Raw genomic sequence first — 24757 nt, forward strand, 5'->3', positions numbered from 1 at the left:
TGTTCCCCCTCCTTGCTAAGCATTGCTTATTTATTTGTTGTTATTTTTAATGTTTGCATTTTTTAAGACTTTATAGTTGGTGATCAGATTTTAATCTTCCAATAACACTTAATTATCAACTGATATTTTCAAATTTCCTATCAACTTTAAACATGTTTTAGCTCAAAAACACAGCGGGCCGCTGGATGTCTGACTGCCGAGCTCCCCAACCACCAGGCAGTGCTAAATCCAAGTATATAGTGGAAAGTTCAGAATGATCAAAGTGTGCTTAAAAATCTATATAAATATTTTTTTAAATGGACTTTTGACTTTAGATTTCCATTTCCAGGAAGCAAATAATTACTCAGCACATTTTGATCATAATATGTTTTCAAGATGTTGCTTCTCAGACCAACAGATGGTGTAAAAATGGGATGGATTATATCTGCATTTGATGAGGAATTGGATATTAATTTGACCAGTTTGTCATGCAGATAGCCTTGAGAATAAATGTGGTTTTAATCGGTTCTACAAAACTAAATTGAATTAAATATTCTAAACAAAGCCTTCACTTTTCTTTTTGTACAAGGACAACGGCCACATGACATCAGGGAACTACAGACTGCTGGAACACCTTTAATACATACTTACACGTATAATATACAGTATCCTAACAAATATGATCCATGTTCACAGAAATTGCCATGACGATTGTGCTTCAGTACATATTGCAACTCTAATAGGGACTGAGCCAGTCCATGCCTTGTGAATCTCCCCCACAATTTTGAATAAGCAACAATCATTCTTCCACTCAACTCTCCATTAACATGCGTTGACACTGTATCAACTTACCAATGACCTTTTATGGCTTACTCTCCTTGTGGAGAGTGTCGGTGAGTGGAAAGAAAGCAGTCTTCCCCTCATGACTGTGATGGCTATAAGCCTTCTGTATTAAAAATAATTTTTGATTTATTTTTTGGAAATAGGCCGATATTATCAGATACATCCACGTATAGCAGTTTAATCCAGGGAGATGGGCTAAACTATTGCTTCCTGCTGATTAATGGGGTCTTTTCTGCTGTTGGTGTGAGCTTGGCTGGTCACAGAGGCACAATAATATAACAAAGAGAAACTTTTGTAACCAACACAAGCCAGTCTTTCAGCTGGGTTCCGACTGTAGCCCTGCTGGTCGCTTAAAGGAACCATTCATCTGCACAGAGAATACACTCTACTTCCAAATACAAAAGGAAACGCAGTCAGAAACAAAGGAGCACAAAACCAAGTGCTAATCCATGCTAAAAGAAGATTAACACCAGTTTTTACACACCATAAAAAAATCAACCAAATAATACCTAAAAGAAACATTGTGCAGTAAAATTCAACACACAATACACAAAAACACTGAAAGTAGGCCAGTGGCTGAAACAGCTAGGAAAAAAAGATGAGCTTTTTATTTGCTGGAGTTTTTCACTCTGGTGGCTTTACTGACATTTTCTTTCTTTTTATTATTATTTTAGCTTCTCAGACAATAATAATATACATATAGTGTTCATCAAGGGCAGCTTAAAAACCATCTGACTGGTCAAATCTATGACTGGCATTCAAAAACTGAAAGAATGACACCTGAAATATAATATCCAACCACATATTGTATCCAAGCAACGCTTTGTGATTGCAAAATTGCAAACAATGAGTGGCTGTTGCATATTTTACCACTTCAGAACAACATAGATAATTTTTTTGTGCCAGAGATAAAAGAGATCAGGACATTTTACAACGGATCAATCAATAATTAAACATTCCAATCCTTACCAAAGGTGTACTGGTGTCCAGTTTAATAAAGTATTACTTTACAGCAAAAAGGCAGTTCATTGTGCTTTACATGACAGAAATATAAACAAAAAACATTACAGAAGAAATAAAAAGTTGAAATCCAGACTAGAATAAATCAATGTTCCAGCTCTTATAAAGCAACTTTGAACAGGTTGGCTTTAGCCTTGATTTAAAGGAGTTCAGTGTTTCGGCTGTTTTGCAGTTTTCTGGAAGTTTGTTCCAGATTTGTGGTGCATAGAGGCTGAATGCTGCTTCTCCATGTTCACAAGAAGACTGAGAGGTCTGGAAGGTTGATCCAACAACAGCAGATCTTTAATGTATTTTGGTGCAATCATGCACATTAGTGCACATCACATTATTGTGTACTCTAATAATGTACACTATTACACTAATAATGTGATGACACTTAAAGTTTACATATGTAAACTTTTGGGCAGCTAGGCAAACAGAAACACCAGCAATCATCTTCACAATAGTAGCATTTTGTTCCCAACATAAAAGCCGTGAATTTTTATTTGTGTGTAGAATTACCATCCATCCATCCATCTATCAATCCATTTTCTGTACACCCTTGTCCCTAGTGGGGTTAGGAGGGCTGCTGGTGCCCATCTCCATCTAACGTTTCGGGCAAGAGGCGGGTTCACCCTGGACAGGTCACCAGTCTGTCGCAGGGCATGTAGAATTACCAGCTTATGCATATTTGACTTCAGTTAATAAAAATGGGACAAAATGAAATCACATACTCTTTATGGCTTTAAAAAATAGTTTCTAATATAGCCCAGTCATGCCCTTATTAATTCAGCGACATACTTGGAGACTTGCCCTTTTGCACTCTGTGAACTCTGGGACCGGCATAAAATACCATTGTGCTTAAGAATGTGTGGACCATCTTACCTCAAAAGGGACTTAATTGTGTGTTTTCTATTTTGCTTTTGTCTTTCTTTTGATTTCACTCCGTCTTTGTTGTATCCATTGTTATAACGTTTGTCAGTATTATCAACTTATAATGCAGAATAAATATATCAGTGAGAGTCAGAAGAATGTAACTGTGGACAAGTGTCACAGTAAAAAAAAAAAAAAAAAGGGGGACAAAATGAGACATGTAGGGGTTTGGTTTAGGACCTCAGTCCATGGGTTGAAGCTGGAGTGGAGGGAGAAATGAGTAGCGGGCTGCAGAAACAAGTGAAGCCATAGTGTCTCTCTCTATGTCTGAGCCCAGCTCCCTCCACATTCTGGACTGGCTTATGGGAAATAACATCTGACCAAAGAAGTCCCTTTTCCACAAAGAGGCTTGATTACCATTCTGCTTCAAGATGCAAAAAGCATGAATAAGGACAGTGTGTGACATTTTGAATGTAACTGCTTCTGGATCTGTACGGGTGAATGAACAGACAACATGGCAGTTTCTACTACTGGGACAGGAATTACTGCATAACTTTATAATCCAAATTATGTCTATTTATTGATTCGTTTACAAAGCAAAATTTATTACAATTGGAAAAATGTTAGTTGAACTCAATCTAATATAATTCTGAAGAGAAATGGATGATATGTCATAACTCATATCATCCATGTACTTTCAAAGAGTTGCACAGCAGGGCAGCAGGTAGCAGTCAGTTAGCTGTTAGCTGAGGCTGACCGCTCAGAATCCAGGCAGCAGAGGCGTTACTTCACAATCACATATCCTGGATGATTCCATCAGTTCTTGGCAAGAACTGCTAATCCACCTCATTTGCGTTTGCTGCTCCTCTTTAAATCTGTCTGTTTGGTTAGAAAGCAGAGCAGAGACACATCACTGTGATCGATGGAATGGATGGTTTCAATTAGGGGTGCACTGATTGGAGCTTTCTGGACGATTGGCGATCTTTAAAAAAGCCTGACCTTCCAATTTTGATTCTGGCCAACACTAATTTTTTTTTGTCTCAATGTTGCTAAACATAGCAAGAAAGTCAGTGAATTGGCAGCAGTGGGGTGACTATTGTTATCACAGAACATGCAGACGTGACCTGGGGCGGGTCTGTCCATTAAACCTCTCCACAAGACAGCAAAGGAGACGGCGGCTGATTTTCAGACCTTTGCTGAAAGATCAGCTTCATGTGTATCAGCCAATCATCAATCTCCCAAACTGATGCAAATCTGGGCTGATTTACCAGTTCATGCTGATGCTGATGATATAAAGCATCAGCATCCAAACCTGAGGGAACAATTGCCTAACCATGCAGTGAACCAACCAATAAAATTTTAAACAGATGTCTAGAGAAAGAACCAATCAGAACTGACGTAGCAGAGCTGTTCCAACATGCTGCTACCAGGAGAGACACATTAATACAATTAAATAGAATTTTTAATGTGTCATATATAAAAATATGAATAATCACTCAACTCACTCCTACATAGATGGGTAAGTAGAGGATTTTATCTCTCATCAAAAATGTATTAATGCAATTTTTTCCAAAATTATTTCACCTATAAGTACAGAAGGAAACACGTTTTAACCGCTTGCTGCTAAAAGCTAAACATTTCAGTGGTTTGTGTGCTGTTGCTGTGGATATTGCTGCAGCCCTCAAATCCAGTTCTCTAAAGAGGCCATGTAGACAGTTAGCTCCAATCAAAGGTTATTATCATATGAAACAACTCCTGGAGCTCTTTGCACATCACTGATTCAGAAACAGATCCAACTGGTCCGTCAAGAATTTCTCTCATTGCATCAGCCCATAAGAAAAAAAACAAAAAAAAAAACAAGAAAAAAATCAGTGATGGTTGGGTTTCTGAGCCCTGAACATTGAGGCGGTCCTGAAACATGGCAGGAGGTTCATGGATGATTCTTCTCAAATCTTTGGCTGTCAGTTTGAAGCTGTTTTTAACTATCAACACGTTTCTTCAGTTAAATATTTCTTTATCTATTTTGCCAGAGGAAATGAAGCTACCAAGTGAACATGCACACCATGAAGTCAGGCGTTGGTCTCCTTACACCCCTCCTCACTGCACAAATAAGCAATAAATGACAGGCTCAAAACCTGCCAGAATTTGTATCAATCTGGAAAATATGCATAAATGACCTGTGCACACATTCTATATAAATATGTGATTTGAAATCATTGATTAGCAGTAAGGCTCTGATCTGACCGGACTGGACCTTTTCTGCATTTAGGACTTCTAAAGTTACCTCACTCAATCTATAACATAATCAATAGCTGGAACAAAGCTGCATTTAAAAGAAACAAATGAGTCAGCAGTCCTGAACACACCAGGGTTCAAAGAGAGGCAAATTTATTCATACAAAGCAGCAAACTTAAGATAGGTTTCATGTTTGTGTTCTCTTAACATACGTTTACCAAAACCAGCTTGTTTAGCTCATATCTGTGACCCAAACTCAAAACCTGATCTGGAGGATCTGGAGATGATGGTGAAAAGAAGAAATCTTCAGAAAATCTGGAAAATTATGAACAACCCTGTGCATCCTCTTCATGACAACTACAGTCAGAGGCTTCTTCAGATTCGCTGTAACAGACCACTGCAGGAGATATTTCCTGTCCACAGTCATCAACATCTACAATTCTTTCAAGAACCTTGAATAATATTAGTTACACAGCTTTTAATTCCCTTTGGGACCAATAAAGTATTTTTGAATGCGAATCTGTAAACGTTAATGCTGCTGATGGGTGAATTTGGCCCCAGCTTGTTTGGTGAGGGGCATGTTGAAACAAGGAGCAGCATAACAACTGACAAGGACGTAAAGACATAGAAAGATACAAGTTAAGACATTTTTCACATTCTGATTTATTATCAGCACCACAAACCTGCAGAGATAGCTGCAGGTTTTCAAACAGCACCTGACTGTGTGTAGAACTGCTCATGATGAGCGATTAGAGTTTCAGAGTCAGCACTCACTGACAGTTTGTGTAATGTGAGAGGAATGTGAAAAGAGTCGAGTGTCCTTGCATGGATATAACATGCAGTTATGAGGCTGAGGAGTTGCATAACAGCAGCAAACACAATGACTGCATTCCCACAAGTTTCAATATTCAGGCCTGAAATCTACAACAAACATCTTGTACAGATCTGACCAAAGTTTCTTGTTAAAAGTCCTTGAACCCTAAACTGAGTTGATTTTTTACCACTTTCTCTAAGTTCTTTGTCAACTCCTGACTTAGTTGAGCTGCTGGATAGTAGCCACAGCTGCCCTGGGTCTACCATGCAGCAGTGCTAGCAGGCCCTCTGACCAGCACCACCAGGCAGGGTGAGTCTCTTGACTCACCCTGTTACCACGTGTTACCACGACGACGGAGACAGAAAAGGGCTTGAATCAACAACCCAGTGATAATATATCCACCATTGCTAGTATACAATCAATACTAGAAAAATTATTTATTCAAAACACTAATTCATGTCAAAATTGTTATAAATGGACCTATTCATATTTGCTGGAATTGTCACATTTCTTCCAGCAGCAACAAAGACACTCAGCGCCTCCCCTCCTTTCAAGAAATTTTGACATTTAACCTGTCCAGTACATCCAGCAGGAAACGAGTGTGACCGCGACTCTATTTAGCCGACAGGGAAAACACAGCAGTACTGTTCAGAGAGCAGACTGCCTGTGAGGCAGACAGACGGGAGTAAAGGAAATGCCTGCGCTAATTCTACAAGCTAAAGCTATGACACTAATTTTTGAGAACAACTATAAAAAGGTCAGAGTAGCTCCTGTATTAACAGCCTCCTAGACAACATAAGCTAAAGCTATCCATTTAACAATTAGCTTCATGGACTGTCCAAAGGTGCTGTTCTGTCTGTTTGTGTGTCATCGAGATCCGTTTCCCAGTTCAATCACGCAGAACTCCACTGTAACCCTGCAACGCTCTGATATGTTTTGGTATGAATAAACTGATAAATAATGACAAAAAGGCCGAAGTTGTGCTGTTTGGGCCTAGCAATATTTCAGAACCTCATGTTGACCTGTCCTCACTAAATCTGTTGGTGTAAAGCTGGACTTCAGCCTTACACTGGACATAAAGCTTAGCTAAGTTGTCAAATCCAGATTTTTTTTTTCTGAGACAATTAGCCAGAGTAAAACCTTTTCTTTCTTTGCATCACTTTGAAATGATAATCAGTCGGCAACTAGTGAAGATATTAGCTTCCCTACTGCTGCTGTTAATCATTAAAGAAAATATTCAACAAAATTATGTGAAAAAGAAATTGTACATCTATTTGGACTATATCATTGTTTACATTGCAAAAATCCATATTAATTTATCAAATCATGTATTGTGATAAATTTATCACATGAATTTTGATTTATCGTTGTCATGATAAATTTCAGTGAACATTTAACCACCACACCTGTCTGTATTGTTGGGATTGTTAGGTTTACTATTTTATACACCGTTTATTCAATGACGGGTTTAATAAATATCAACACCTTTTGAAAATATGATTAAAAGCAGTCTATTTCTATTTAACAATTAGACTGCATTCTAAATAAACTTGACAAAAATGTGACTGGTATGGTAAATAAGTATTACAATTGTCTTTTTAAGAAGTATTTGTGTTTCTGTTGCTGTGATTGCAGTCGCAGCCATACCACTAAAGAAAGTAGTAATAAATAGTTCTTACATGATCACAGCAGTACCATAAAATCTCATAATACGTAAAGTTCATATCACTTATTGATCAATGTCAGTTTTGAAACAAAAGTAGCATAGCATAAAATGATCCTGTTTGTCCTTCAGTTCTAAAAAATGATTTGCATCAAAAGCAAATTGACGGACAAATGGAAGCACAGTAAAGAAAAGCATTTATAAATGATAAAATAATATAACTACAGGCTGAACCAAAGATTCACTATCATAAAGTATAAGAACATTTTACTAAGTGTTATCTTATTTTGATGAATCAAATTATCAAATTAAAAGTAGCAATTACAGATTGTTGGAGCAAATTAACTAGTGTGTCTTCCTAAGGGCCAAATAAAGGCCTGAGGTTAGCCTGCTCTGATAGTGACTCTGGATGTCATGTGACCACTGTGCATAAAGGTGAAGGAAGCATGCACCACAGTCACTTTATCTCTGTGTATCATGCTCTTTTGCTGAACCAGACCGCAGCTTCTCGTTCATAGGCTTTCAAACCACAATGACACGACATCATGGCGTTTCCACAGCAACCAAAGCAGTTGGGACGAAACAGCTCAGTTTAGACAGTGGGAAATGTCAAAAGTTTGATACTGCAGAAAACTACAAATGAAGTATTAAGGATGAACTGAGGCAAGGTTAATTCAGCAGAACGGAAGATGGGTGACATAATACCTTCATTACAGAATTATTAATACCAATAATGGAGCATTACAAGCTGAATTGAAACTGATTAGATCTTCATAAACACTATTTTTAATGAATTAGTTCATGTTCAAACCCAACTCTTCAAGCTAATCTACCATTTAGGAATCAGCTTCATCTGACTAGCCCCATAGCCTTGGACACAATGGTGAAAGGAGGGTGGGTGTTGGAGGGGTGGGGGCATTTTCTTTTAGCAAAAGTTCTTCAGCAAACTCACATCCTTCCTCCAAAGCTGCTTCAGCTCCCCTCCCCCTTAATACTCTACCATGCAGAGCCAGAAACAAAATGAAAAGAGAGAAAATGGCCAGCACCGCCTGACTGGACACAATTTAGCTTTTCAAACTTCTTTAAAGTAGGAAAGGCCTTAAAGATTCACAGTAAGATGTTGTCTGAGCCAAAAACTAATAAACAAAAGGCAGACCTATGAAAGCCCACACAATACATTCTATTTGCTTTTTATTCTAAATCTTATTCTAAATCTAACAGGTCACCACATTCGTCAATGACTATTTACCGTATGTAATAACAAATAAACTTGATTTAGAAAAGGACAAAACATAAATGTCACCATCTGATGCACTGTACCAGATTATAGCATAAGCTAATTCGCATCTGCAGCCCCTTGGCAACACGTAACCATTTCCTCCCTCACTTCCTGATATTAAATTTGACTAGGCTTTTCACTTTTTAGATCAGCTAGAATTAACTAAATTATTTCTATTTGCCACAAGCTTCCCACAACAGTTTGCTGGAAGTCTGGCCTATTTCTTCTGAGTGGACCTTGAGCTCTGCCACAACATTTCTATGAAACTGAGCTCAGAGCTTTGTGATGCTACACACAAACATTGACTCTGGTATACTAAAGCTGCTTTGTAACTAATGTGATGGTAGACTTAGAGATGAAAGCACTTAATCAGCCCCAAACATGACACATTCACCACCATGCTTGCCTACAGAAAAGTAACACATGCCTTTGTACTCTTCACCTAGTTGTCATCATCCACTGTTGACACCATCTGGAACAAACAAATCTGTCTTGGTCTCATCAGACCACAGGATGCCATTCCATTGATACATGACCTTAATTTGCTTGTCATCATCCTTCTGGGACTCCTCCACCTCCACCTCTGCCAATCCATCTATCAGCATATCAACATTTGTGAACTAGCTCAAAATACTGGGAACCATAAACCCTTCATAAAGCATTCAGTGGCATCTTTGACTCTACTGGGCCCATCCAGCTAATCTCTGAACCAAACATTTCTAAACCTGAAAGCTAAAATTGAACTCTGTCCTTTAAAAGTTAAAACAAACTAATTAAAAACATACATACACAGAAAATGTATTGTTACCCGAGGAACCAGCAACAAACCACATTGTCTCATATATTGACAGAAATGGGGGAAGGGAGACGAGCAGGAAACATGGCATAAAGCAGTGCATATGCACCTGCATATGAAAGCAGCCACAGGCTACACGTCAGGTTAAAGGAGGCACACTCTCTACTTCTCTGATACACAAACTTAAACGCAAAATTAAAGTCACACAGCCTTTCGGTGCTTTGATAATCTTATTTCTTATGCAAATATCCATTTCATTTTAATTTTTTAGTTTATTTGACAGGGACTATGCACGCTAACATACAACAAAACAAGCAACAGTACACAGCTACAGATAGTTCACAACTCCAGTCCTGGTACAACATCTTATGTGCCTAAATTACATACAATTTAAAAATCAAGATACAATAGAAATACATAATTCTTCATGCCTACATATTTGTGAACAACCTTGCATCCTCCAAATTTATATAAATATGCTTGAACAGTCTCAGTACCTCTGAATCCTCTCACATTCAGCTAACATACTAAAAATTGTAAATATACAAAACTACTATGGGTTCCACAGAAAAGGTTGAATGAGAGATGACTGAGCAAACAAGTAGAAATACTCAGGACATCTCCAGGTTTCAGCAAGTCAAATTTAAGACTTTAGACATTTTTAATGACATCCTGCTGCATTACAATCAAGCAGAGCAAAAACTGCAACATTTGTGGCTCTTGGCAGCAGCTTTGTGTTTCTCATACTACGGCTCCCTACAGCAATACTAGTTAACAAAAAAACTGTTGTAATATTTATCTACCATTAAATGTGCATCTGTTTTTCACTTAACAGATTTAAGCATCAGCCTATGAATCCCTCCTCCTATCAGATGAACACATGAAAAGTTGTCCTGAGGCGCTGGAATCACCCTCTGGATCTGAATGATTGCTTCCTTTGAGCTCCACCACTCTGAGTGTGAGACCCACTGATAAGTCTTTGTCCTGGGAGGAGAGCAGCTAAATTCCCTGAATTCCACCATCACTATCAAAGCACAGTAAGAGTATGTTCTTCTAGCTGCTGCCATATTTAAATCCTTCTTAATCTTTAAAAATCACCACCGGTCAACACTTGTTGATTTTAATTTAACCTTCAAATCAATGCTTGGCTTTGGTGGAGTTTATCACCAAAGCCAATTGAAGTGTGATGTTCTGATTCAGGCTCATCTTCTAAAGTGGTCCATTACCTACAAATACATAAACTTAAGTGTTTTTTAAAATATCCTCTCAAGCTAATCAAAAAGCTAATCAAAATGGAATTTTACTTTTATTCTGAAGCTTTCTGTTGTACGTACAGCACAGAATAAATTTGCACACAAGTGTTTTGTAAAAGTATTCACATTCACACTTTTGAACCATTTAATTTTCTCTTAACCAACAACCACAAACACCAGAACAAGCAGCAGCACAAGGAAGATTTTGTAATTGCAAAGTAGAAAAAAAGCACACTTCAAATTTTTTTACAAATGAAACTGAAACGGGCAGAGTGCTTGTGCTTCATAAGCCTCCTGCAATAAGCAATAAATCACATGACGAATTAAAATGAGCTCAATAATCACAAAAGTCCTAAATGGCAGTTTTGCCTTTCTTATCTGTCTGAGAATAATGAAGGGCAATTTTGCTGCCAAAGGCTTCATAATCCAGTTTATTTTTATTTAAAGTGTTTGATTTGTTTTGTTGTTTTTTTATTTTGCATATTTAAAATGTCTTCCAGTTCTGGTATCAATTGTTCTTTAGAACTGAAAGTTTATTGATCTTTGAGTGTAAGTACTTGTATAATTCATCAGTTATATGATAATTGTTAATGGGGCGTGTCCCTCTGGAGTCACATGAGGTTCCATGAAAATGGCCTCAAAACAATAATATTATACTTCATCACAATAATTTCTGGGACAATTTATCACCCAGCAAAGTTCATAACAGTGACAGGCCTGGCATTGAAGCCCCTTTTACTCCTGAATAAGAACCAAGGAAATGAACTGATTCAGTGAACAGGCGGCCTGATCTTGGTATAAATGCAGATGTTGTGTGAAGGACTCAGTGTGTGTGTGTGTGTGTGTCCATCCTGCAGCCAACAGACGCCCTCTCCTCTGCATGTGTGTGAAGGAATGAGGGTGTGAGGGTGGCGCTGTGGGCTTCATCTCCCTCGTTACAACACACACTACAGTACATGGCTGGTCAACACACACCCTAAGATTAAAGCTACATCGTTAAAAATGACAATTATTTTAATTCCCTTTTTTGCTTCTTTAGAAATAGTTTTTCTACTAATCTCAAAAATCAAATGGGAACATGTTTTCCTTTTCGAGGAAATGAAAAAGGAAAATGGCTGCATTTCCTAGTCTGTGTGTGAGGTAAATAAAGGTTACCAAGGTAAAGCAGTAAATACTCAAGAGTGTGTGTCAAGCTGCCAGCAATGCCCAAGCAGGCAGCCCATCTGAGAAGAGCTCCTGCCAGCCGACATCTGTGCAGCACAACCATGGCTGTGGCCCAGCACCACTCTGTCCCCATCAAAGCTTCACTGTGAGAATTATTTCTGGAGGGCCTGAATAGCTGCAGCCCTGCTCTGAAGAGGAGGAGGAAGTAGCTGGCCACTTTCAGAACACACACACACACACACCATTACCCCAGTGGCCATGGCTTCAGGCAAAGAGCTTCCTATTTCCTCTATTAATCTGGAGGATATTTATCTGTAACTTCCTATGATTTCATCTTTTAGAACCAAAGTACAAAATAAAGCAACAAGAGCAAAACCTGTGGCAGCATTCTGGATACAATGTTCATCATATAGGAAGCTCTGTAAATGCTGCAGGCCTGGCAGAGCAATCAGTTAGAGGGACAGCCTGAGAAATAACTGCAGGGCTGATTGATGTCCAGATTCATGTTTTTCAAAGTCTGCTTTCAGAGTCATTATATCAGACTAATCTATATCTACATCTATATAGAGAAATTCTCTTCTTACATACAAAGCCTTTAAAAAAGCTTCTATGTGTTCCTTTTGTGTCTCTGCTCCATACTCTCAGACTGCAGCCAGCTGAGTCAGGTTCAGCTGGAGGGTCACTGCTTTCTACCATCGCCACACGCGTGCTGGTAAAGACCACTGCAAAGTCAATGACTCAATGCAATTGGCTGGACTGGCTCACATAGAAAACTACTTGAACACACTGATGGAAGAAACCAAGCTTGATTTCTCTGTTTTAAGCAAAGAATGTGCATGTTGGTTTGAATTGATTCCATTTGTGTATAAATCGATTTGTTTGTCTTTGCTACATAAAGCGTACTGAACTTATTATCCATTTTCACATGATCCCATCTTCTGGGATTTTTGTTCAACTTAAAGAAGGCTGTCAGGGCATATATTGTTGCTTATGCAGGGTTTCCTCCAGTGTCCCATAAGCCTGGTGGGCCTTAGTGGTGCCAGATAAGTTAAAACTATGTTTGTCTCTCAATGGTGAATGTAGCAACTCTAGCTCATCAAGCAGGGCCGGCCCAATGTTTTATGAAGCCTTGAGCAGAATTTGATTTAGGGGCCCCTCTTCCTGCTTGGAATATCAGGATCACCAACAGCATTTCAGTGTAGATTTAATGGGATCTGGAAGAGGTAGGCGAGTTGTTTTCTAGAGCTTAAATGCAATCACTGATCATTTTAATTTGCTGAGATGAACAGACTGAGTTCAAACACAAAGGATTAAACTCGAATCATCAGAATGTAGCTATGGTAACAAAACAACCTAACTATAAACATTATTTGCACTTTTTTTTTTACAAAGTAAACTTGCCAGCTCCTTAAAATCTTAAACTGAAATAGTAAACAATTCAAAGCCTTTTAATTTATCTATACTGAAACCATTAAATCAAATTTAATATCATTGATATTCTCAATAACATGTGTTACATTTCTATATCTGCAGTTTGTGTTAAAATGTTATCATTTATGGGGCCCTGAAATCCTGGGGGCCTTAAGCAGCTGCTTAAGCAGCTGCTTAGTTCAATTTGCCTTGGGCTCTAAATGTGACCAGCATTACAAAGTGTTTAAGATCCACTGACTGATGACTTCATTAGGAAGTGCAAATAATTGATATTATTTATTTTATTGTATTTTTTGTTTGTTGTTTTTAAGACTCTAGTTGTGTGTTTAAGCATTGTCAACAATGTCTTCCACAAACGTAACGGCCCAGTAATATTTTTATATTTCCTGTCAACATCTTTTAATTCAAAAACATGGTGGCCCAACCAATGGGCTTAGCAAGGTTTCTGGGTAAAATTCTGGTTATGTATGTAAAGTGCAAAAATTTTAGTTCTTAGTTTGATGCATTTGATAAGCAGACTTTTAGTGTTGGATCTGATGAGGCAAAATGGGGCACATTGACTGATGCATCTCATTGTCAGAAAAAGAACATTTTCCCTTACAGAGAAAAGCCTAAGATGCATCACTATCTAAGAATAATTGTTATTTTACTCAAAATTTCTGGAGCTCTGGGTTTGGATGTGTGTGTGAACAGATTGCACTCTAAACACAATCAGAGTGCAGCATCTTGATGGGTTTCATGTCACAAGAGATCAACCAATGTCAAGATCAAACTGCAGTGACCATCATCCTCAGAGCACAGCTCACAGATAGAGGTGTGGTCTGTCTGTCTGTCTGTCTGTCTGTCTGTCTGTCTGTCTGTCTGTCTGTCTGTCTGTGTGTGTGTGGCTCAGTGCTGCTGCAGACAGCGCCTCACACACAGAAGTACACAAACCAAACACTCAGTTTTCCTGCTTTCCACGCAAGCACAGGGGGACAATCTGGATTCTCGCTTTAAACACAAGTCTCCCTGGAGTCCTCTCCTCAGCTTCCTGTTTCGGCCTCAGACCATAAATCCAATTGGCTACTGGGTGCTCAACAAAGGACGAATCACTGTCAAAACACACAGGCATGCTGTAGAGTTTCTCAAGAGACTCTTGCAGGAGGACAACACCCTGGCAACTTTGGACTCTCCTCCACCCACAGGCAGCAATGACGGCTCCAAAATCCACCGCTGAGATATTTGCACCTTGGCTGAGCACAATGTCAGCAGCAACATGACGCTTTAATGGCACGAAACACATGCAAAGAGGCTCTGACCCCCAGGCGACAGCTCAGCTGCTCATAGCAGGCATGAACAGGTTACTGGTTTGAGGTTTACCAAGGTTTCAAACAGCTACAAACCACTAAAATGTTCCCAATTACCACTCCCTTATCTTAAAGTCTTTATCGAGCATTGCGACAACAGAGTTTCTACAGCCGACAGTAACACAGCACTGCCCCTCCCACACCTGCTGCTGCACGTTGGTCAGCTGCCTGAGGTAAGGATATTACTGCAAACTGGGAAATGCTCTGTCAGTTAAAAAAAAAAATCAGATATTTGTTCTTTTTTTTTTTGCTTAATTATGTTTCTATATTAAAGTAATTAATAAATGTATTTTTTATTTAATGAATGGAACAAAAGCAGAAGTTTCCATAATTTTTTAGTCGACCAACCAGCAGGTTGAACTATGATGCACTTCCTCTAGGTTTAATCAAAATTAGTTTATGATATAGGGTGGTACTATTGTGATAGCAATAAAAGTGACAAAAAAAAAATATTTATGGGGTGCTGTGGTGGCGCAGCGGCAGAGCACGACCCACGTTTGGAGGCCTTAGTCTCCAAATGTGGAGGTAGTCGCAGGTTCGATTCCCGGCCTGGCGACATTTGCTGCATGCTTCCCCTCTCTCACTACCCTCTTTCCTGTCAAACTACTTTCAAATAAAGGCCACTAGAGTCATCAGAACCTTAAAAAATATAATTATGATTTCTTGTCACGTAGATAAATGTGATTTGCATCACCAAATTATTATTGTACCATAATGTAAATGAAAACAGTTTAAAATACTAAAACTGACAATCCCAACAATACGCACAGTTTAGTTTTTTTTCTTAAACCTCATTATTTGGAATTCTTGTGACAACAATAAATCTAAATTTTTATGAGAAATTTATCACAATAAATGATAAACTATTTGATAAATGCCCACCCCTTGTTTAGGAACATATGCTATGACTTATTAATGACCAAAAGACAAAATTGTTATCCAAACCTACTATTTTTATTTAAAAACCTGGAATATAAATTTTTCTATTTTAATCAATACAGTTTTCAATTCAGCTCCAACTCACAACGAAAAATGTCTCTAATCACTTTTCAAAGAGAAAAATGTTAAAAAGTAAATACTATTTAATTATACAATAACATTAAAAGTCAACAAAGCTCATTCCAAGTTAATGCTAGTTATCAAACCATGTCTCTGACTGGTAGCATTCACTCCATTCTGAAAGGTAGCAGGTGCACTGTGAGTGTCGCCAAATTTGCAGCAATCCTTCATGCTGAGCATGCAATCAGCGACAGTAGAAAGGAAAATGCCCCTGACAGCTTTAATAAGCAATACTTAATTAGCAATCAATGTTTAATTATTTTAGAAACAGTAGGAATAAAATGATTGCTTCTTTAAGTTAAGAAATAAACGTTTTCACATTTTTGTCTTTTGAAACTGTAGAATAGGCTTATATAGGGAAATGTCACACAGTCTCATGCCTAGCTGTTAGCTATGCCAATTATCATTATCAGACAGGAACATTAGTCTAATGAAATGAAAGACTGAGCAGAGGAAGTTGTGTTCCTGTTAGTAGCTGTGCCTCAGTGCAGCAGCGGAGCGGCGATGACGTCAGCTGTGAAGCTGTCAGCGCCTACACTTGTAAAACATTCCACTGGATGACAATCAGCAACCACAGTCACACACAATGACTGGGACAGGATGGCTGAAATATTGAGGCACAAGCGGAAACTCAACTGAACGGACAAAATTCCTTGTATTCTTAGAATCAAGGTCAGCTCCCTATTGAAGCCGCTTTCTGCCAGGCTTTATCTCACCGCTATGAACCACTTTCACTAGTTTGTGAATTTTTTTGACCTAAGAAAAAGATTTGAAGAAAGATAGAAGAAAAATAGCTTCTGGTCTCTGAACAGTGTGGGCTGTACACACAGACACAAGAGCTTTCTACAAAAACTGGAGCCTAGAGGAGAACCAGAGCCATGATACCAGCAGGAGCTATTTCTGAGACAACAGGAGCCATGAGGAGGATGTTGGTGCTGCTGTCTGGACAGATGACGTTACCCTGGATACCTGGTGGTCCAGAGAGGGAGGTTGTGTCGGTTGTAGTTCTGATTATTATAACAGAAAGTGTTTTGCTGTAAACTTCATTTTCCCTGGGTTCTGAGTTCACTATTACTTCTTTGCGTTTCATTTAATTAGGCTGAAAGAATCAAATGCAAACCTGTTTGTTTTTCCTTCTACTGCAGCTCAGTGTCACTTCCATCGTTCATTTTCAGGGTAACATGACTGATTATTTAGGTCTGCATACATGCCTCCCTGCATGATAATCAGCTGTGTTACATGGATTTGTGAGTTTTCTCTGAGCTGAAAACGGAGTCAGCAGCGGATTGGTGGGGTGATGCATGCAGATGTGACAGCTACGGATTGGTTCCTGAAGATTTACTAGAATTGTTATTGTTCCTACATACAAAACTGGGTAAAACAATGTTCTGGCACATTTACTACTAAACAATTATTTGTTATTTTTAACAAATGAGAATTAAAAAAATGGCATCAACAATTCTAAACATGTCACTGTGTCAGGAATGCAGGTATTACTTTTCATTTACATTATCAATGAGTGTTTTCATCATTCAACTCAAAGTATGATCAGGAACAGCGTTCTTATCTTTGTCCAGACTCGTGAGAACTTTTGGTGCATTATAACCCTGGAGTGTCCCTGTTATAAACAGGGAGTGAAGCGGAGAGTGTGGGGTCACCAAGAAGACCGCTGGCATCTCCATGTGGTGGCCGCATCATGCACCGTTATGGCTGCACCTCTGAAGTTACTAAGCAGTGATCAGTATTACAATTTTACCTTTTATGTCTAAATCTTCTAGAGGAAACCCCTCGTTGTGTGTTCATCTTATTTCTACCTGTTCATTTAGAAGTGGCCTGTGGTGAAAACAATGGCTGGGGAAAAAAAAAACCTTCTAGTGATTTTAGGAAGAACACACCTCAGAGTATCAAAATATTACAAAAACAAAGATATTGTCCATACAAAATCATGTCTGTTTTTTCTCTTTTCCTTTCCTCCTCTGCTAAAACACAGCACAGGTACTCTACAGTAGCTCTAATCATTTATCTTTAAACATCAGCCTTACACTGCAATCTATGAGTCAAAGTATAAAATGACAGAATTTAAGAACACCTGTGTTCTACTCAAACAACAAATCTTGGCAAACTACCAATTGGTAATTTTAGCTTCAGGTACTTTGTTCACTTTTAAAGCAGCATTAACAGAAGGATTCTCCCTGCTACAGGACTGAATGCAGAGATTACTGGCTGTTAGAGGATTTCTTTGGACCACCATTTATTAACTATGCACTTAAACCAAAAGCATATACTTTTATGAATTTAAGAAGAAATTAGCATATTTCTTCCCCTTTAAGTAGAATATCAGGGTTTCCCCCAGAAAACTTGCTAAACCCAGTGGTCGGGGCGTCGAGGCGGTCCACCGACGGTCCACCGGCGGTCCACCGTGTTTTTTATTAAAAGATGTTAAGTTGTCAGGAAATGTGAAAGTATTACTGTGTAATTATATGTTACGGGAAAAGATCTCCAGTGAAATGCTATTTAAATCCACAACTAGTCTAAAAACAATAAATTTGCACTTCTGTTTAATCCAAATTAAGTCAGCGGCTCAATCAGGCGCAAGCTGTGTGATTGGTCCGCGCGCTGTCGGGTTTAAATGCATAAACTATAAACCCATCTATTACAAACCTATCATTTAGGAATAAATCTGCTCTGCTAGTGAAATGCTCAGAGCTAAAGAGACGCTTGCAGCCTGGCTTTAAAAAAAAAAAAGATTTTTTTTCCCCCCCTAGAAACATAAACAAGTAACACTTAGCCTGGCGGCGGGGCTAGTAAAGCATCGCGGGCCGCCAGGCTTATAATACACTGGGGGAAACCCTAACGTTCATGTTCTATATGCCAATAAAAAAATAAATGAATAAATGAATGAATGGATGGATGGACAGACGGACGGACATCACTTAAACAAATAAACAATAAAGTAATTTATTTATTTTTCCATGTGGTGGATGTCTTGATCTGGACCACAAGATCAAGACATCTTTTTTATGACAATAAAAAAAAAATCCTTGAATCCTTGAATATTTAGTGGTGCTAATCTTTAGAATGTTACAAAAATATTTTGAAAGCCATTAAGAAACTGGATCTGCATGCAACACTGGGAGGTGATTCATTGCCTAAGCAGCAGCTGTGAGTGATGCTGGAATGAACACAATGTTTCTTTATCTTTACAGTATCTGCATAGGCTGCTAACATTCTAGCAGTACAATATTAGAAAGCCATGTGAACGCACTATTATTGTTCAATATTGGGATGGTGACATCCTTGTTTCTCCTCATTTCAATGTTTCCATGTTTCTCTGTGACCTCACACTGTGGCTGCTGTCATCTGTATCAGGAAGTAAGACTAACAGAATCAATACGTGATCAACTATAAAATCAATGGGAATATAATAAGTCAACAAATGTTGCAATGCATACAGTCTTACTATATTCACTTTTCACACAAATCAAGTCATGACAGCATATTTGCAGTATGTTGCACATCCTCAATTGAGACGTTCAGTAAAGTTGCTGAATATTCAATGTTTTCCCAAAACAGTGCAGCCTTGTGTGTGTCAGTATTTCAAGTAAAAAAAATGGCAGAGGGGTGGCTGGTGGCTGAACAACAGAGACAGCTCCCATAAACATGGGCTGTAGTTCTCTATGGAAAGGTCCAGGATAAAGATCCAGACCTTCAGAACTTTGCTGAAAGCCCTCCCGCTTTTCTCTCCAACCATTTCCTGTCTATACCTTCAAAGTGAAAAGCACCACAAGAACAAGAGATAAATACAAAAACAAACAGTAAGTTTTTTATCCACCAGCCTCAAAAGGCAGCTGACAGGTCAATGGCACACTGCAGTGAAAGGAAAAACACCTGATGGAAGACCACCAGTCACTGATTGGCTTAATGGAGACTTAACTTTAATAACCAGAAGAGGAAGAACATGTCTAAAAAAGAGCAACAGATTTTCAGATTTGTGGTAAAAGTACCAGGTGAAATCCTTCATTAAGCTAAGAAACAAGGTTGTCAGTCTGTCTACTGCCTTGAACAATACATGTCATATTTTCCAACCAAAATACCAAGAGGTGGGTCAAAGTGTGTGTGATGTCCATTTTTAAAATCTTGGTTAATATTTTGGGAGCATGCTTTAACAATTAAAATACCAGCATGTTTCATCTGTTCCATCATGAACAAACATAATATAGACATGTCCTGATTTACCTTTACATACATGTACATAAAAGTATCAACAGGTCCAAACATATTCTGGTCATCTGATCAGGCCTTTTTCCACTGCTTTTTGTCCTGGTGTTGTTGAGACAACGCTGAATAAACCGCAGCCAACGTCAGCTCTACAGATACAATCTGCCCTCACGGCTTCAATTGTATTTATATCTGCAAGAGTGAGAATTACATGGTAGGCCTCAGAATGACTATATATATTCACATCCTTGTCATCTTCAGAGATGCTAAACAGGAATCCAGGCTATGAATAATGAACATTTAACACTGGAACTGGAAGACATTGTAAATATCCAAAATTAGTAATCAAAACATCAGAAATAAATAAAAAGAATGATGAAGTCTCTGTAAACAAAATGGTCCTTCAAACAAAGAACTACTTGAGAATAATACATTGGACTGAAGATGTTTGGCATGCAGTTTTTTTGTATAAAGAGAGGGAAAAAGAAAAATAATAAATCAGACAAATGGAAATTATTGAGCTTGTTTTAATTTATCATGTGATTAATTGGTTTATCTCGTACTGTGACAGACCTACTACCAGTTACACTTGCAGCCCTGCATTTACACAGGTGTCACTAAATATGTCACTAGCACAGGGGGCCTGAATTCATGGTACTTAAATAATCAACTAATATTTATTAGCTCAAGATTTTTTTTCACAATATTAATATTTCCTACTGTGATCTTGTAAAAACAATAAATTTGAATATATTGCGCAGCTGTATTTTATTTGTTGACACAATTTCCTCAAATCTACATTGTGTTCTCATATTAAGCTCCAGGGTTCTGCTGCAGTCATGCAAAACACAATTTGAAATTTGATTGGAAACAGATGAAAATGGAGAGAGAAAAAACAGGAAAATACAAAAACTCTATACTGTGATGTCACTAGAGGGGCTTGTGTTTGGGTTTGTATTTTGCTCATCTTGAGTAGATAATCTTTTAGAACAAAAGAGCAAAACAAATGACTCCAACCTGTAGAAGTGACATTTTACATCTAAAGTGAGTTCGACTGATTTCATGACCAGTAGCTGTAAACTTCCAAAGTAAAATGAAATGCAAAAAAAAAAAAAAAGTAAAGTAAAATGCATTATGCCATGCAGCCTCACAGGACCAAGGCTGGAGTCGGTGGCTAGGCTGGGGGTCTGCACCTCATGTCTGATCCAAGCACTATTTCTCCACATTAGGTCTGACACTGACAGCAGATCAGTTCGGTCTGATCTCCACATCACACAAAACTCTCTGCAAGCAACTACAGATGAACCACAACATAATGCTGTGATCTAGAAACCTAACAGCGAGTGCAGCAAGTTGAAACACTGAGGCAGCAGCAGCACAATGCCAACAATCATCATCAACCATAAGTGTTGTGTTTTACAGGCTCTGAAAGCTGTTCTCCATTAAGACCACTGGGTCTTTTAATGCATGCTTCCCAGATGCCTTTAACAGGCTCGCTCTACGCCACACTGCCTTCAAGCTGAGTAGAACAGGAAGGAAAGTTTCTGCAGCGCTTGCAGTGTCCACCTTAGAACATCCTGTGTTCAGCCCCTTCTGTAACAACTACAGCATAAGAGGCAATACGTCGCCTCATTCAACCAAGAAAGTGATGCTCACTGCTGTTGCATCACCATGATAAAAGCCAGTCCCTCTGCCTGGTTTTAGCCACAGGGGGACTTGTCATGTTACAATCTGCCACTTAATAAATCATAAGAAAAACTCCACTCCAATGGAAACTTCTAACCATGTTACAAGTTGCATTCTTGCATGGGATGGGCGAGTTGAATATTTCATGATTAAACGGTCCATTATACTGCTAAGATCTAGGCCAAGGCTAAGACTGAATGAAGGGAGGGGGGCTCAGATAACGGTCCAAGCCCCGTCCCAACAACGCAAGGGAGCAGAGGTCCGGGGCGGGAGGGGGGTCAGGGAGGGGCCAAGCCATCTAGGTTAATCCACACAAACACATACAAAGAAAACAATAAGCAACTCCGGCAAGTAGAAGGATCGATTTCTATAAGTTTTTGTGCTGGGGCTGACTACAGCGGTTTGCTGTCTGCAGCAGCACTGAAAGCTCCTAACAGTTTGATTCGAGCGTTTCTTTCTGAAAGTACCCTGCTGTTTTGTGAAGTGCCCAAAGTGATGCTTGTAAAGGAAAACAGCAGAAAAATGGTGAATAAATGCGAACCAAGTTATATTCAACTCTACAGCTACGTTATTGTTAGCTCTTGGCAAATGAAGATACTTCAAGTTCACAGAAAAAAGAATGGCTGTTTTAGTAATGATTAAGGCTGTTTCAAGGCAAAGACTCCCAGCAGAGCTGTGATTTCAGTGGGTTCTCCCGTCAGAAATGCGTGTCAACACTTGACAGCGTCGCACTGAAGTAAACTAATCCCCCTGAGGCCTCCGAGTCCCCGGCCTCAATTTGACGGCTTAGGCTGCTGACAGCGCCTAATATTGGTCAGCTATAAATGGCGTACAGGCCGGTCCCCGCCTCCTTACCCGCCTTCTATTTACTCACAGCTAATAATACGGCGTTAAGGCTAACAGGGCTGGCTAACTGGAGCACCAACCTCGGTTGTCGAGATCGTAACCGACCACAACAAAGTAGTCCGCGAGCCTGGCCATGTTCAGAGCTCAGGGCGACAGGCAGTTCTCACTGAATCCTCTGGTTTCTGGGCCGTCAATAGTCCATTTACGTGCTGCCGGCGATAGAAACATCCTGGGAGACAGTAGCATCCTTCCAGCTGCACTCCGCCGCCATACTGTCAATTTGCCTTGCCCTGACAGCCGAGAGCCGTGCGCCTGCGCACTGAGGGACTACTAGGGAGGGGCTGTTCTGCAAGAATGTCCCATGTGGGGAGCCGAACCAATTAAGAGACCAAAAGTCTGACCAAAGCCTATGATTAAACCGGTTCAGCTTCAACTAGGCCAGCGACGCAGAGGTGAGGGGTAATGTTGGGTTTCAGAGCCTCTAAAGAAAGAGAACCCATAAACGATAAGACAACGCAAGTTTATTTTGTATAGCTTTATTCACAATTCTCTAAAGGAAACTCACAAATAAAGGTTAATGACAATTAGAATAACAACAATTCAGAGTAACTCATTTATTTGGCACGTATAAGGAAATAAAATGCTAAATGCAGAGTTGTAACAAATAAAGTGGTAAGAAATTAGAAAAACGATCTGAAGATTTAATTTTTGACCTTTTTGGTAAATCTGCAATAATCTAATGTTTTCAGTCCTGAATGATCAGCTTCTGCCAATCGTAGGTTTTCTCTGTGTTGGTTCCAGTGCAGAGGAATGTTGCAACTAAAGAACTGAAACTCCGGCTAAAGTAGTTTATAAAGAGGTCCACAACTGCTTTGTGAAGTTCTTTTTTCAATGCGGAAAAACCCTAACTTAGTCATACCTCAAAATAAAAGTAAGCCTTCATAGCCAGGCTGCAGAGAGCCACCATCTCTTCCTCTAAGATCCTGTTTAAGATAATGTCATAAAGATAGAGCCACTTTATTATAAAAGTTAAATGAAGAGGAAAAAACCCTAAGTATTTAAATGGATAAATACAAAATAGGGACTTTAAATGTTTCACATTCATGTCAAAAAAACCCTTAAAAAATAAATCATGCCAACAAAAATCCAATACAATTCATAGCAAATAACAGGCCAATTAAATATTTACATATTTAAGAGCAATTATAAGAAATCTATTGGAAACATGAAGAAATGGAAGTATCTTATTTTAAAGCTAAATCCAAGACAGTTTTTACTCTGTGAACATTCAATAGTATCTTTACATTGACTACAGTGCTGAGTAGCATGGAAGGATGTTTGAAATATAAGTAAGTAAAGCATCAAATACAACTTGTGCAATAAGCACCAACATGTGCATTTTCATATTCAGTAAATTAGAAGATTATTTGAAAGTTAATTTCAGAAACTCAGTTCACTGAAATACAGTGAACTGTATCTCAGTGCTGCTAATGCTCTAGCAGCATTTTTTGAAAATGACAGAAAATTTGCTTAGCTTTTTGCTCAGGAACAATTGAAGTTATGTAAAGTTCTTAAAAACTGGAGTTACACTCATTAGAGTGGGGTGAGAGGAAGGCCTCATGGCTCATAACCATGTGGCCTGTCCTTGGCTGTCAGCTTTGTTATAAACTCAGGAGATATCCAGCACTTCCTGCATCTGACCTTTGATCCAGAACACTTGCACACTTACACTCTGGTTGCAAACAATCCCCAGGTTTAGATATAAAGCTTTTCATAAATGCTTTTTTCCCCCTACTGATCACTAAAAACTCCACACTATCTGTTTTTGTCACGTTTATCTGTAAGTGAGGGCTCAGTGGTTAAAAAAAAAACATAGACCATTATTTAAGAAATGCGACCAATGCTGCACTAGCAGGAGATAACATCCACTGTAACTGGTTTTTATGTTATAGTGATGAGTCTCAGTGAAGTAATTGGAGCTTCTCACCCGCAGCCTGCACCAAATGTAGCAAACTGTTGTTAGTAGAATAAACACCAACAAACCCTAATTCATCATGTATTTTTACTAATAACACAGAGATAAAGGGAGTACAGTAAGATGTGTGTGCTGAAATGATAATTGTACATAGTTGTGTTTAAAAATGCACATCCTGTCCTAAGTCTTTCATTCTGTGATAATGCTTTAATTTCTCATATTTGTGAAAGGGATAAAAAATTAAATCCAGTAAGATATACAAACAATTTTTTGTGCACAACTCTGTTCAAGTCCCTAA

At 38.7% G+C, this 24757-nt stretch overlaps 1 protein-coding gene across 4 annotated transcripts in view; it reads right to left on the bottom strand.

The window, feature by feature from the left end:
• sbf1 (SET binding factor 1) overlaps positions 1-22809 on the bottom strand; it is a 58322-nt gene extending 35513 nt beyond the window's left edge. For 3 of the 4 annotated variants that reach the window (XM_015010689.2, XM_015010688.2, XM_015010686.2), the window contains exon 1: positions 22565-22809. In XM_015010689.2, coding sequence (XP_014866175.2) covers positions 22565-22619 — 55 coding nt within the window. In that variant the 5' untranslated portion in view covers positions 22620-22809. The remainder of the gene's footprint in view (positions 1-22564) is intronic. The other variant, XM_015010691.2, reaches the window with a different exon arrangement.
• Positions 22810-24757: the final 1948 nt, after the last annotated feature.

This window comes from Poecilia mexicana, unplaced genomic scaffold, assembly GCF_051168715.1.
Source record: "Poecilia mexicana isolate PSO_F unplaced genomic scaffold, ASM5116871v1 scaffold_23, whole genome shotgun sequence".
Taxonomy (NCBI): Eukaryota; Metazoa; Chordata; class Actinopteri; order Cyprinodontiformes; family Poeciliidae; genus Poecilia; species Poecilia mexicana.